The sequence below is a fragment of the Aegilops tauschii genome, chromosome 4, assembly GCF_002575655.3.
Source record: "Aegilops tauschii subsp. strangulata cultivar AL8/78 chromosome 4, Aet v6.0, whole genome shotgun sequence".
Classification (NCBI taxonomy): Eukaryota; Viridiplantae; Streptophyta; class Magnoliopsida; order Poales; family Poaceae; genus Aegilops; species Aegilops tauschii.
In genome coordinates, this window is record NC_053038.3 from 514,552,404 (window position 1) to 514,567,991 (window position 15,588).

The 15,588-nt window shown below is 45.5% G+C and overlaps 1 protein-coding gene across 1 annotated transcript; it reads right to left on the minus strand.

Moving 5' to 3' along the window:
• Positions 1-13,233: 13,233 nt before the first annotated feature.
• LOC109785011 (LOB domain-containing protein 41) lies at positions 13,234-14,367 on the minus strand. The gene has a single exon (XM_020343623.4). The coding sequence runs from the start codon at positions 14,266-14,268 to the stop codon at positions 13,441-13,443; it is 828 nt and encodes a 275-aa protein (XP_020199212.1). The 5' UTR covers positions 14,269-14,367; the 3' UTR covers positions 13,234-13,440.
• Positions 14,368-15,588: the final 1,221 nt, after the last annotated feature.

The following is a 15,588-nucleotide window of genomic DNA, read 5'->3' on the forward strand; positions in this document are numbered from 1 at the left end:
AAGATTTCCCGTTCTTCTTTTGCTTGTTGGGAGCTTTCCCGTGTAAATAGTTTTTATTTCTTTTCTTTTCTTTGGGGGTCGATAGGAGAAGACCATAATGAAAATGTTGAAGTGGCTCTTATATGCATTATTATTGACTTAACCAAGAGCCCATATTGCCTTGTCTTCTCCTGTTTATTGAATGCCTGCAGATTCCAGCTTAGTCCAATGCACGTGCACTATTATTATTATTCACATCGTTCGGTCGTGCAAGTGAAAGGCAATTATGACGATATATGATGGACTGATTGAGATGAGAGAAGCTGGTATGAACTCGACCTCTCTTGTTTTTGTAAATATGATTAGTTCATCGTTCCAAATTCAGCCTATTATGAATAAACATGTTTGCAATGACAATTAGATATTATAGTTGCTTATGCCATGCTTAATTAGCTAGGAGTTTATAATGGTTTACCTTGCATGCCAACATGCTATTAAAATGGTTGTGATGTGGTATGATGGGGTGGTATCCTCCTTTGAATGATTCAAGTGACTTGACTTGGCACATGTTCACACATGTAGTTGAAACTAATCAACATAGCCTTCATGATATTTATGTTCATGGTGGATTATATCCTACTCATTTTTGCATTCAATGTTCATTAATTTTAATGCATGTTCATGACTGTTGTCGCTCTCTAGTTGGTCGCTTCCCAGTCTTTTTCTGGATTTCACTTGTACTAAGCGGGAATACTGCTTGTGCACCCAATTCCTTAAACCCCAAAGTTATTCCATATGAGTCCACCATACCTTCCTATATATGCGGTATCTACCTGCCGTTCCAAGTAAATTTGTATGTGCCAAACTCTAAACCTTCAAATGAAATTCTGTTTTGTATGCTCGAATAGCTCATGTATCAACTAGGGCTGTCCGTATCTTCCATGTTAGGCGGGTTATTCTCAAGAGGAGTGGACTCCGCTCCTCACTCACGAGAAAATGGCTGGTCACCGGGATGCCCAGTCCCATGCTTTATGCAAATCAAATCAAAATAATTGCAAACAAAACTCCCCCGAGACTGTTGTTAGTTGGAGGCACTCGTTGTTTCGAGCAAGCCATGGATTGATGCTTGTTGGTGGAGGGGGGGGTATAAACTTTACCATTCTGTTTGGGAACCACCTATAATGTGTGTAGCATGGAAGATATCACCATCTCTTGGTTGTTATGTTGACAATGAAAGTAAGCCGCTCAAAATATTATTTATCTCTATTTCAAAATCGAGCTCTCTGGCACCTCTACAAATCCCTGCTTCCCTCTGCGAAGGGCCTATCTATTTACTTTTATGTTGAGTCATCACCCTCTTATTAAAAAGCACCAGCTGGAGAGCACCGCTGTCATTTGCATCCATTACTGTTAATTTATATTGAGTATGACTATGACTGGATCTCTTTTACCATGAATTACAATGTTTAGTCAGTCCTTGATCTTTAAAGGTGCTCTGCATTTATGTTTTGCGGTCTCAGAAAGGGCTAGCGAGATACCATCTTGTTATATCATATTATGATTGTTTTGAGAAAGTGTTGTCACCCGAGATTTATTATTATTGCTCGCTAGTTGAATATGCCATTGATATGAGTAAACATGACACCTAAGAGTTATTGTGAATATGGTTAGTTCATAATCTTTACTGAAAACTTGAATGCTGCCTTTACATATTTACAACAATAAGACCAAACAGAGTTTGTAAAAGTTTTTCTTTATCACTTTCAGTTTGTCAACTGAATTGCTTGAGGACAAGCAAAGGTTTAAGCTTGGGGGAGTTGATACGTCTCCGTCGTATCTACTTTTCCAAACACTTTTGCCCTTGTTTTGGACTCTAACTTGCATGATTTGAATGGAACTAACCCGGACTGACGCTGTTTTCAGCAGAATTGCCATGGTGTTATCTTTGTGCAGAAACAAAAGTTCTCGGAATGACCTGAAACTTCATGGAGATTATTTTTGGAAATAATAAAAAATACTGGCGAAAGAATCAAGGCCAGGGGGCCCACACCCTTTCCATGAGGGTGGGGGCGCGCCTGTTCCCCTGGGCGCGCCCCTTGCCTCGTGGGCCCCCTGGAGCTCCACCGACCTCAACTCCAACTCCATATATTCGTGTTCGGGGAGAAAAAAATCAGGGAGAAAGATTCATCGCGTTTTATGATACGGAGCCGCCGCCAAGCCCTAAACTCTCTCGGGAGGGCTGATCTGGAGTCCGATCGGGGCTCTGGAGGGGAATCCGTCACCATCGTCATCATCAACCATCCTCCATCACCAATTTCATGATGCTTACCGCCGTGCGTGAGTAATTCCATCGTAGGCTTGCTGGACGGCGATGGGTTGGATGAGATTTATCATGTAATCGAGTTAGTTTTGTTAGGGTTTGATCCCTAGTATCCACTATGTTCTGAGATTGATGTTGCTATGACTTTGCTATGCTTAATGCTTGTCACTAGGGCCCGAGTGCCATGATTTCAGATCTGAACCTATTATGTTTTCATGAATATATGTGAGTTCTTGATCCTATCTTGCAAATCTATAGTCACCTACTATGGTTTATGATCCGGCAACCCCGAAGTGACAATAATCAGGACCACTCCCGGTGATGACCGTAGTTTGAGGAGTTCATGTATTCACTATGTGTTAATGCTTTGGTTCGGTACTCTATTAAAAGGAGGCCTTAATATCCCTTAGTTTCCGCTAGGATCCCACTGCCACGGGAGGGTAGGACAAAAGATGTCATGCAAGTTCTTTTCCATAAGCACGTATGACTATATTCGGAATACATGCCTACATTACATTGATGAATTGGAGCTAGTTCTGTGTCACCCTATGTTATGACTGTTACATGATGAACCGCATCCGGCATAATTCTCCATCACTGATCCAATGCCTACGAGCTTTTCACATATTGTTCTTCGCTTATTTACTTTTCCGTTGCTACTGTTACAATCACTACAAAACCCAAAAATATTACTTTTGCTACCGTTACTGTTACTATCATACTACTTTGCTACTAAATACTTTGCTGTAGATATTAAGTTATCCAGGTGTGGTTGAATTGACAACTCAGCTGCTAATACTTGAGAATATTCTTTGGCTCCCCTTGTGTCGAATCAATAAATTTGGGTTGAATACTCTACCCTTGAAAACTGTTGCGATCCCCTATACTTGTGGGTTATCACCATCTATGGACTGGTGCAAGCATCTCAGAGTTGGAATATACGCTTTGATGAGTTGATCAAAGCATATAATTTTATACAGACTTGCGGTGAAGCCTGTATTTACAAGAAAGTGAGTGGGAGCGCTACAACTTTTCTGATAAGTATATGTGAATGACATATTGTTGATCGGAAATGATGTGGAATTTTTGGAAAGCATAAAGGAGTGTTTGAAAGGAGTTTTTCAAAGAAAGACCTCGGTGAAGCTGCTTACATATTAAGCATCAAGATCTATAGAGATAGATCAAGACGCTTGATAAGATTTTTTCAATGAGTACATACCTTGACAAGATTTTGAAGTAGTTCAAAATGGAACAGTCAAAGAAGGAGTTCTTGCCTGTGTTGCAAGGTGTGAAGTTGAGTAAGACTCAAAGCCCGACCACGGCAGAAGATAGAGAGAGAATGAAAGTCATTCCCTATGCCTCAGCCATAGGTTCTATACAGTATGCCATGCTATGTACCAGACCTATTGTATACCCTGCCTTGAGTTTGGCAAGGGAGTACAATTTTTGGTCTAGGAGTAGACCACTGGACAGCGGTCAAAATTATCCTTAGAGGACTAAGGAAATTTCTCGGTTATGGAGGTGATAAAGAGTTCGTCGTAAAGAGTTATGTCGATGCAAGCTTTGACACTGATCTGGATGACTCTAAGTCACAATCCAGATACATATTGAAAGTGGGAGCAATTAGCTAAAGTAGCTCCGTGCAGAGCATTGTAGACATAGAAATTTGCAAAACACATACGTATCTGAATTTGGCAGACCGGTTGACTAAACTTCTCGCACAAGCAAAACATGATCACACCTTAGTACTCTTTGGGTGTTAATCACATGGCGATGTGAACTAGATTACTGACTCTACTAACCCTTTGAGTGTTGGTCACATGGCGATGTGAACTATGGGTGTTAATCACATGGTGATGTGAACTATTGGTGTTAAATCACATGGCGATGTGAACTAGATTATTGACTCTAGTGCAAGTGGGAGACTGAAGGAAATATGCCCTAGAGGCAATAATAAAGTTGTTATTTATATTTCCATATATCATCATAAATGTTTATTATTCATGCTAGAATTGTATTAACCGGAAACTTAGTACATGTGTGAATACATAGGCAAACAGAGTGTCACTAGTATGCCTCTACTTAACTAGCTCGTTGAATCAAAGATGGTTAAGTTTCCTAGCCATATACATGAGTTTTCATTTGATTAACGGGATCACATCATTAGAGAATGATGTGATTGACTTGACCCATTCCGTTAGCCTAGCACTTGATCATTTAGTTTATTTGCTATTGCTTTCTTCATGACTTATACATGTTCCTATGACTATGAGATTATGCAACTCCTGAATACCGGAGGAACACTTAGTGTGCTACCAAACATCACAACTTAACTGGGTGATTATAAAGGTGCTCTACAGGTGTCTCCGATGGTGTTTGTTGAGTTGGCATAGATCGACATTAGGATTTGTCACTCCGATTGTCGGAGAGGTATCTCTGGGCTCTCTCGGTAATGCACATCACTATAAGCCCTGCAAGCAATGTGACTAATGAGTTAGTTGCAGGATGATGCATTACGGAACGAGTAAAGAGACTTGCCGGTAACGAGATTGAACTAGGTATTGAGATACCGACGATCGAATCTCGGGCAAGTAACATACCGATGACAAAGGGAACAACGTATGTTGTTATGCGGTTTGACCGATAAAGATCTTCGTAGAATATGTGGGAGCCAATATGAACATCCAGTTTCCGCTATTGGTTATTGACCGGAGACGTGTCTCGGTCATGTCTACATAGTTCTCGAACCCATAGGGTCCGCACGCTTAACGTTCGGTGACGATCGGTATTATGTGTTAATGTGTTTTTATGTACCGAAGGTAGTTCGGAGTCCCGGATATGACCACGGACATGACGAGGAGTCTCGAAATGGTTGAGACATAAAGATCGATATATTGGATGACTATGTTTGGACATCGCAATGGTTCCGGATGAGTTCGGGCATTTACCGGAGTACCGGGAGGTTACCGGAACCCCCCGGGAAGTATATGGGCCTTATTGGGCCATAGTGGGAGAGAGGAGAAGGGAGCCTAGGAGGGGGCGCGCCCCCCCCCCCAAGCCCAATCCGAATTGGGTGGGGGGCCGGCCCCCCTTTCCTTCCTCCTTCCTCCCCCTTCCTTCCTCTCCTAGTCCAACTAGGGAAGAGGGGAATCCTACTCCCGGTGGGAGTAGGACTCCTCCAGGGCGCGCCATAGAGGGCCGGCCCTCCCCCTCCTCCAGTCCTTTATATACGGGGGAGGGGGGCACCCCATAGACACACAAGTTAACATTGTCTTAGCCGTGTGCGGTGCCCCCTCCACCATAATCCACCTCGGTCATACCGTTGCAGTGCTTAGGCGAAGCCCTGCGCCGGTAACTTCATCATCATCGTCATCACGCCATCGTGCTGACGAAGCTCTCCCTCGACACTCAGTTGGATCGAGAGTTCATGGGACGTCACCGAGCTGAACGTGTGCAGATCGCGGAGGTGCCATACTTTCGGTACTAGGATTGATCGGATCGTGAAGACGTACGACTACATCAACCGCGTTGACATAACGCTTCCGCTTTCGGTCTACGAGAGTATGTAGACAACACTCTCCCCTCTCGTTGCTATGCATCACCTAGATAGATCTTGCATGTGCGTAGGATTTTTTTTGAAATTACTACGTTCCCCAACAGATCCCGCCAAGACAAGTTCTGTCAAGTGCTTCACATGTGGTGGCCGTGGACACAAGACTTTCCAATATGCATTAACGAGCGAACCATGATCGCCAATGATGATGGCACGTACGACTCCATGAGTGAAGATGAGATGGAAGCTATCGAGCATGTCGCCATGCACCGTCAAGTGAACAAAGAAGAAGATGCTCAAGTCTATTGTGACAATGATTCAAGTCCTGCTCTCGTGGTCTCCATGGTCCTGACGCTCCAACACCAAGAAGACGAAGACCAAAGGTGTCACATCCTCCACACCAAGGTCGGCATCAATGGGCGCTCCGTGAAAGTCATCATCGACGGAGGGAGTTGCCATAACTTGGCAAGTGAAGATCTATGTTGCAAGCTGCAATTGGTCAAGAAGAAGCACCCTTGCCCCTACAAGGTTCAATGGCTAAGCGACTCCGGCACAATTCAAGTGGAGCACAACGTGCACGTTTCTTTCAAGATCGGTGCCTACGAGGACACCATTGAGTGCGACGTGGTTCCTATGTCCGTGTGCCATCTTCTCTTGGAAAGACCTTGGCAATTCGACCGCGGCGTCATCCACTACGGGAGAACAAACCACTATAGCTTCAAGATGAAGGGAACGGAGTACATGCTACGACCTATGTCTCCAAGCCAAGTGATCGCCGACAAGCAAGCATCCACACATCATGGAGAGGCTAGTGAGAGAGTGAACCACCAAAAAGAGAGTGAGCGCCACAAGCCAAAATTGAGCGACTCTTCGCCACGAGAGAAAAACTTAATCCTCCTTGCCACAAAAAACAAAGATGAGAGAAGTGTATGAGTACCCATCGAGTGTCATCCACTATGCCCTAGTGTGCAAAGATGAGGTGGCAAAGACTAACACTCATAATCCTCTACCAGTGTTGTCTAATTTGTTGCAGGAATTCGCGGATGTCTTTCCCGATGAGCTACCTCCCGGACTTCCTCCTCTACATGGCATCGAACATCGGATCGACCTCATCCCCGGCGCACCCCTTCCTAACAAGGCACCATACTGCGTCAACCCCGAAGAAACCAAAGAAATACAAAGGCAAGTACAACATCTCATACACCATGGACATGTGCGTGAAAGTTTGAGTCCTTGTGCCGTACCGGTCATTCTTGTGCCAAAAAGAGACGGTAGCTTTCGTGTGTGTTCCGATTGTATACCCATCAATGCTATCACCTTTAGATATAGGCATCTCATTCCACGCCTTTATGATATGCTAGATGAGCTTAGCGGTGCCACTATTTTCTCAAAAATTGATCTTAAAAGTGGTTACTATCAAATCCGCATACAAGAAGGTGATGAATGGAAAACCGCTTTCAAAACAAAGTATGGTTTTTATGAGTGGTTAGTCATGCCTATGGGATTATCGGAAGCACCTGACACTTTCATGCGTCTTATGCATTATGTGCTTCGTCCTTACATTGGTGTGTTTGTTGTGGTCTACTTTGACGACATTCTTGTGATTATCAAATCTCTCAAAGAGCATGTGAATCATCTTAGGGCCGTTTTGCAAACTCTTAGAAAAGAGCGTCTCTATGCAAATATGGAGAAATGCACTTTTGGTGTTGACAAAATAGTTTTCTTGGGCTTTGTTGTGTCTTCCAAGGGAGTTCATGTAGATGAATCTAAAATTGAAGCAATTAAAACTTGGCCCCAACCCATGAATTTGCAACAAGTGTGTAGTTTCCATGGCCTAGCGGGTTTTTATCGCCGCTTTGTGAAAGACTTTAGCACTATTGCCACACCGTTGCATGCTTTGAGTAAGAAAAATGCACCTTTTGTTTGGGGACCATCTCAATCTACCGCATTTGATGAGCTCAAATCTTTGCTTACACATGCCCCAATTCTTGCATTACCCGATTTCACCAAAACTTTTGAGGTTCATTGTCATGCTAGCGGTCATGGAATTGGTGGAGTCTTGATGCAAGAAAAGCGACCCATTGCATATTTTAGTGAAAAACTTTCCGGTGCTCAACTTAACTAGCCCATATATGACAAAGAATTGTATGCTTTAGTGCGAGTATTGCATGTTTGGGAACATTATCTTCACCCACATGAATTTGTCATACATACCGATCATGAGATTCTAAAGTACCTTAAAGGTCAAACTAAGTTGAATAAACAGCATGCTAAATGGGGTGAATCTATTGAGTCTTTTCCTTATGTGATCAAGTACATTAAAGGCAAAGAAAATGTTGTGGAGGATGCCGTTTCCCGCATATGCATGCTTGTTACTACACTTGAGTTAAATGTGATTGGCTTTGAGCATATTAAAGATCTTTATGCAAATGATCCTTCTTTTGAACTTCCTTATGCCAAATGTCTTACTCACACTTGTTGGGAGAACTTTTATCTCAAAGATGGCTACCTTATGCGTGCTAACAAACTTTGTATACCCGAGTCTTCTCTTCGTTAGTTACTTTTGCAAGAGGCTCATGGAGGTGGACTCATGGGACATTTTGGACACGACAAGACCTTCGCCACACTCTCCTTCAAGTACTTTTGGCCAAAGATGTTCCGCGACGTGGCACGCTTCACCAACAAATGCTCTACTTGCCGCAAAGCTAAGTCCAAAGCCCAATCTCATGGTTTACATATGCCACTTCCAATTCCATATCAACCATGGGAGGATATTAGTATGGATTTCGTGCTTGGTTTGCCTAGAACTCAAAATGAAAAGGATTCCGTCTGTGTTGTTGTGGACCGATTCTCAAAAATGGCACATTTCATACCATGCAACAAGATAGATGATGCTTCACATGTTGCTAATATTTTTTGTAGGGAAATCTTGAGGTTGCATGGAGTGCCAAGGACCATTGTTTCGGACCGGGACGTCAAGTTTTTAAGCTACTTTTGGAAGACCATTTGCGCCAAGCTCGGCATCAAGCTTCTATTCTCAACCACCTATCATCCTCAAACCGATGGCCAAACGGAAGTCACTAACCGGACGCTATGTACTCTCCTATGCGTGTTGATCAAGAAGAACATCAAGGAGTGGGAGGAGTCCTTACCCATCGCCGAGTAAGCCTACAATCGCGCTCGACACACTACTACCGGAAAGTCCCCCTTCGAGGTTGTCTACGGCTTCAACCCATTGTCCCCATTGGACATCCTACCTCTTCCGCTCCAAGAACGCGCAAACATGGATGCAAGTGCAAGGGCAAGTTTTCTCAAGAAGATGAATGAAGATACAAGGGCAACAATCGAGCGACAAGTACACCGCATCGCCACCAAGCTCAACATCAACAAGACACCAATGGTGTTCCAACCGGGCGATCTTGTATGGCTTCATCTTCGCAAGGACCGCTTCCCGAACGAGCGCAAGTCAAAGCTACTACCACGAGCCGACGGACCCTTCAAGGTGCTAGCACGCTACAAAGACAACGCTTACAAGATTGACATCCCACGCGACAAGTACAACGTAAGCGACATCTTCAACGTCAAAGACTTGGCCAAGTACCATGGTGATGAAGATCACGATTCGTGGACGGATCTCTCCCAAGGGGGGAGATGATGTGGAGCATCCTTCCATCATCCCCATGGACTCTACACCAACACATCAAGCACCACGTGGACCCATGATGAGAGCTAGAGCACGTGCAATGGAAACCGAGGTGAACTCCTTCCTACTTGATATGCATATGGACACAAATGGAACTTGGTTGCTACCTCACCAAGATACTCTATGCCTCAATAGGTATGAAGAGGAACACCACCAAGCAGCTAAGGAGCATCACCAAGTCCAAGGAGAAGCGCCCCAAGTCGCCAAGGATGAAGAAGGAGTCCCCAAGAATCTGGACAGAAGGTCCCAGGCGACCCCGTGCACATGGGCCCCCGAGACCCCGTGCCCACGGACTACACAGGGAGCTACGGATGTAGCACCCCATGCGCACGGGCCCAACTTACCCCGTGCGGACGGACCCTACAGGATGAGCGGCTGAGATTGCTGTTGGGCGTCCACTATGCATCGACTTCGTCTCCTACCTCCCCAAGCCTATATAATTTGTACCTAGGGTTATGTTTAGGGTTAGCAAAGTATTAGATGAGATATTTGTGAGCTTTTCTCCTTCTACCACCTCCATTGGAGATCAAGGCCTCTTAGGAGAGGATCCACTTGTGGATTTCAAGACATCCATCTTGGAGAAGACTACCATCATCAAGACCTCATCTCCTAGGAGTGGGAAGAACTCTACCATTGTATCTTTTCTTTGATTGTGTTTGTGAACTTGTGGATCTTGTGTTGCTACTCTAGTGGATGTGTAATTGGGTATTGTTGGAGTGATTTCCTCCTTGTGTTATTGGTGTTCATCTCCTTTTCCCCCTCCAAGTGTGAAAAATCCATCTTAGGGTTTCACCCTACAACAAGTAGTTTGTAAAACACTTTGTATATCCTTCTTGTTAGAGTCATCTTCAGCCCAATTCTATAACTACACAACCAGTGATAGATAAATATTATACCTCACTTATTATCTTCTATATTTATACCTAATGCTTTAATTGTAGTTATTATTTGCTTGCTGATTTAAATTTGTGCACGCAAGAATCACCCCTGCCTTCTAGTATTTCCGCTATGCAAGGCGGCGTGCATTTCATCGCCCGCTGATGAATGTTTCAAGTCTCACCAACGGTTCGCGAGTGCAGTTAATATGATATATGTGTGGGAGCCTATATGCATGCAACAATAGACACACGAGTGGGTTTGAACCCATTAAGGGAGATTTGACTACTGCTAGTTGACAATAAATGGGCTTGGTATACGAGTTGTCCCTCAAACGCTTTGTATCTTCATGTTGGGATTATCTTTAGTTCAAATTAATAATCATACACCTAATCGTACGTAAATATTATACCCCACAGTCTCTTCTATACTTACATATAATTTTTTAATATTGCCGATTCATATTTGTACACGTGAGAAACATTCCTGCGTTCATTATTTCAGTTACGCAATGCAACGGGCATATCATCACCTCTGATAAATGACTTTGGTCTCATCTATAGCTCACAGGTGCAATCAATTACATATGGTTTCCATTGTATATCTTAAGTTGCCACAATTTCTGCAACGTGCAACCAAACTCGTCTTTGTCCCAGCTTTGGTGCCCTTGCCTTCCGAAGTCCTCACATAGAATTCAATCAAAATTGAAATATCGCGTGAGCAGTAATGGTTCCTCTGATAAAATAAAAATTAATCTTTTTATGGTTTCAGAAGATACAAGTTGACCAGGAGGAGTCCAACATTTCTCCTGAACCCACCAATGTTGTCGCGGGTTTCTATATACCCTCCACCGGTCATGCGTCAACAGGATGGCAAGGGAACCCTACATTTGTGTGTCTGGTCCAGGGTTCTTGAGCATTTGCGTGTCTGTGAAGTTGGGCCAATGGCGGTGATGGGAATAATAGTTCCTCCCTTTCTCCATGTTGATGGCCTTCCTCGGGGGGGGGGGGGGGGGGTGTTCCAATGAGTTGTAGGTTGGTGTCAACCGTCGGGCATACGTTCTGGTGCAAAGCGACGTCCTAGAAAGGGGATGTCATTGTATCGTGTTTTTGTTCTTCTGTTCCATCTCTGTCCGATCAAACTCAACGAGATACAACTCCATCGTAGGACTTATGAGGTTTGTGTCCTCCTCCCATGTCTTTCCGGCTCATTTCAATTGGGTGGACCCAACACATTGATTTCATTCTCAATTTTCCAACCATAGCCAACTTTTTCTTTCTAAAAAAGCAACTTTTGCTACCCCTAAAAAAATACTTTTTGCTGCAACTTGAGTGGATGATTTTTCCCTATATGAATCTCACCCATCTTGTAAAAAAATCATGTCTCCTCAAATCCAGCCGCCCTCGCTTCTCGCCGTTGTCGCTCACGGCCCGCCTCACTTTCGATGTTCCGATGAGCCTTGGAAGTGCTGCGGATCCCGGTCCACCACCAGCAAGAGGGCCTCGTTTCTTTTTTAGGTTTTGTGTGGTAGTGAGGCATCCACATCCTAGAGTTGGAATAGGGTAATTTCTTCTATATCACCATTCCAGTGGTGCGATCAATGGCAGTGAAAGGCGTGTGAAGGTTATGTTCCGTCATGCATCGTGCGCTCATGTAGTTAGCACCATTGTGTCGTTGAAAATTCCGAGATGGGTTGAAAATTTCATGCTTACTTGAGTCGTTGTTCCTTTGGTAGACCTTAATATATTGGAAATTTCTCGCATCAAATGATATGGAGATTGGTGGCAGTGGACAGAGGAGTGGAGGGGGGCTGGGGAGGACGTACCTACCGGCAAATTCAAGGAACGGAAGACAAATATGGGGGGCGACAGTGACTTGGTAGCGAGTGTTGCAACTAGTGGTCGGTAATAGATGGAACCTTGGCAAGGTTTTACATCCTCTCAATGTCAGAAAGATGTAGCAACATGCACTAGACGGGGACGGGGATACCTCGATCTGAGGTCGGCTGTGTGAGTCGGCATAGGCCCAACTTCCGGCCCAGGTTCATTTCAGTTGGACCTACCTAACATATTTCACTCATTCCCAAATTTCCAAATACAACCAACTTTTGCCGCACAACTTTATCAGTTGTGATTTTAGTTTCAAATGGTGCGAGCTGAATTATGAAGCCCATAACCTTGCCAAGTTCTCTCTCCACTGCAGGGTCGCGATCTATGGCTTGGTGTTCCTCATGACCCTTTATATATCTCTATGATCACCTCTTCTCATTAATAAAGCTTGGTGAATTGCTAAAAAAACAACTTTTGCTGCAACTTAGTGGATGACTTCCCCCCTATAGGAAAATATCCCTCTCATATCTTAGAGGTGCGGCGAATCATGATGCCCCGCCAGCGGGAGGGCTCCCAGGCCTTCTTTTTTCCAGGTTTTTTCGGCAGGAATACATTTGTTTTTACGTTTCGTGTCTGCTTGGGGCGACGAGGCGCTCACATCCTAGAGTTGGAATAAGGCCCTATCCCGCTTGCCTCGGATTGGGTGGCGCGTCGAGTGCCGATGGAGGATGCGTGAAGGTTATGTTCCCTCGGATTTGGTTGAATCATGCGGCATGTGCAGGTGCAGTCGGTGCCGCTGTGTCAAGGTTCGTGAAATTTCGATCCACCTCCCAAAGTACATGTACCTCTAAGGGGTACACGCTATTGTATTCACTACTCTCTCACACATAGTCTTCAAAATACCAAAACAAGACAGATATGGTCATTTATTTTTGAAAATTAATTAATTGATGTATCCCCTTGAACAAATCCCTCAGCAGAGACAAAAGGTTTCTTGATTTGATTTAATTTAATTTTTACAGGTTTTAGGAGTACACAATATTCTTCTCTTCTAGCAAGAGATATCTGTATCCCAAAGGTGCGAGTATGACACGAACGATGATCCCAAAAAAACTGCCATTTTTGTCTCTCTCTACCTGCCAGCAGTACGAAGGACGGCACTGTCGCCGCGTCTCTTGTCTCACACCGGCAGCCCAAGCAGCAGGCCGATGTGGCCGGACTCGGTGCTCAAGGTGCGGGCCTCGAAGCGCGCCGCCGGCGACCTCATCACGCGCGTGGCCGGCCCGAAGCCGAGGGTGAGCTCCAGCCCAATTTCGCCGTCCTCCTGTGCCTCCTGCGGCACAGTGGCGCTCGCGCTCTGCTCTGCCTGGCTCACGTGCGAGCCCGCCTCGGCCTCCGACGACGACGACTCCCTCCTCTTGTGCTTGTCTGCCAGCACCTTGCCGTCGTCTTCAACAACGTGGTCGTGGCTGCCGTCGGACTCCCCCTCGTGGCCACCGTCGCGCTTGGACCTGGCCGCCGAACAGGAGGAGGCCGCGCGTTTGAAGCTGGCGCGTCCAGCGGGCGAGACACGGAGCGCGGCGGACGCACGGTCGATGCCGTCCTTGGGGATATGGCGGACGCCGTAGGCCGCGACGAGGCCGGGGTGCGGGGCGGCCTGGTCGGCGCCGACCTGGGGGATGCGGCGGCCCTCGAGCACGGCCTGGACGGCGGCCTGGCAGGCCTCCCAGTTGCCCGTGGAGAAGAGCCCGGAGGCGCCGTAGACGGGGTTGGCCGCCCGGCCGCACGCCTCGTAGAGCAGCGAGCGGAAGAGCGCCGGGCGGTGGGCGTCGTCCGGGGCGGCGGCGAGGAGGTTGATGAGCCCCGCGCGGCCGTAGAACTTGGCGAGGAAGACGGTGGCGTTGGCCTGCGCGTCGGGGCTCCGGATCCAGGCCAGGCAGGGGCGGATGGTGCAGTCGTCGGCGCAGCCCTTGCGCAGCACCCGGCAGCCGTTGCAGCTCGCCCGCATCGTCGGTCGAGGTGGTTCTATAGGTTTATCTTGTTGCTCCGGTGAGCTGGTGGCGGTGATGGTGGTGTGGGACGGTGGAGAGGAGATGGGGGGAAGGGCGGGAGGGTTTTGTAGGTTGGTTGGCCCATGGTTTTGGGAGGGCGGGTTGGGCGCCGCTGCCAAAACAATGGGAGGGAGGGAGATGGATAGAGCGATCACTCACCGTGGGTTCCAAAAGGGAAACAAGAAAATGGATTTTAGCGTGCAAACAATCTGCGGGAGGGAGCTTTCGCTTTCGGTGGAGTTTCTGTGCGGCGTGCCGCCGCGGTTTTCTTGGAGCGCTCCGTGGTACGCGACATCCCGGCCGGCCCACCCGAGCCGGAGGGATATGGTGCAGGCAGGTTGTCTGTCTTTTCTTTTTTGGAATACTGTTTGTGCTTTTGAAAAATATCATGTTTCATAAAATGTCTGTGTTTCGAAAAAATGTTCGCAAACACTTTAAAAATGTTAGTGTTTCTGAAAAAAATGTGAACTATTTTTCAAGTTTTACCTTAACTGTTCTCGATTTTTTAAAGACATTTCACTTTTTTTAAACCTAATAAAAAACCAACTGAAAAGATGTGCTCGCTACAGTATCCAGTCAAGTTGCTAAAATATTTTAGTCACAATTATCGGTAAAGTCGCTGCGGTACCCCGGTGAAGTCGTTGTAGTGCCAGTTGAGTCGCCAATGGGCTGGCCCAATCGGAGCGGGCTTGTGCGGAACAACGGCCATTTGACGCTAAACACGTCAAATAGGACGACCCCGAAATCACTAATTAAGGAGTACTCTTTGCAATATTACTCCCAACTCTCAGATTGTGACAAGTGTCACACTACATGTTTTTTTGAGCAACTGTCACACTGCATATTATGTGCCACTTGTTGGAGTAGCCACTTGCCTACAACTATCCCCAAGGCCCGGCCCACTACACCTTAGTACTAGTTTTATCAACCTTGGACTGAGAACGAGCATCTGTCGTTATGTATTGTTTTGTCATCTTCCTCCTCTTTTGTTTTTTCTTTTCTTTTTGAAAATGCTCTAATTAATATATTTGAAACATTTTAAAAGTCTGTTCCTATAATTTCTAAAAATGTTTTATAAAAAGTTCGTCATGTGATCATGTGTTTGGCAAAGGATCATTGGGTGATTTTTATTGTGTATTTTAAATAACTGTTCACATCTTTATACAAGCATGTTCATCGTGTATTTGAAAATTCTTCATTGTATATTAAAAAATGTTCATCATGTATTAAAAAAAGTTGGTCATGCATCTTATACTTAAAAATGATCACCATCTTTT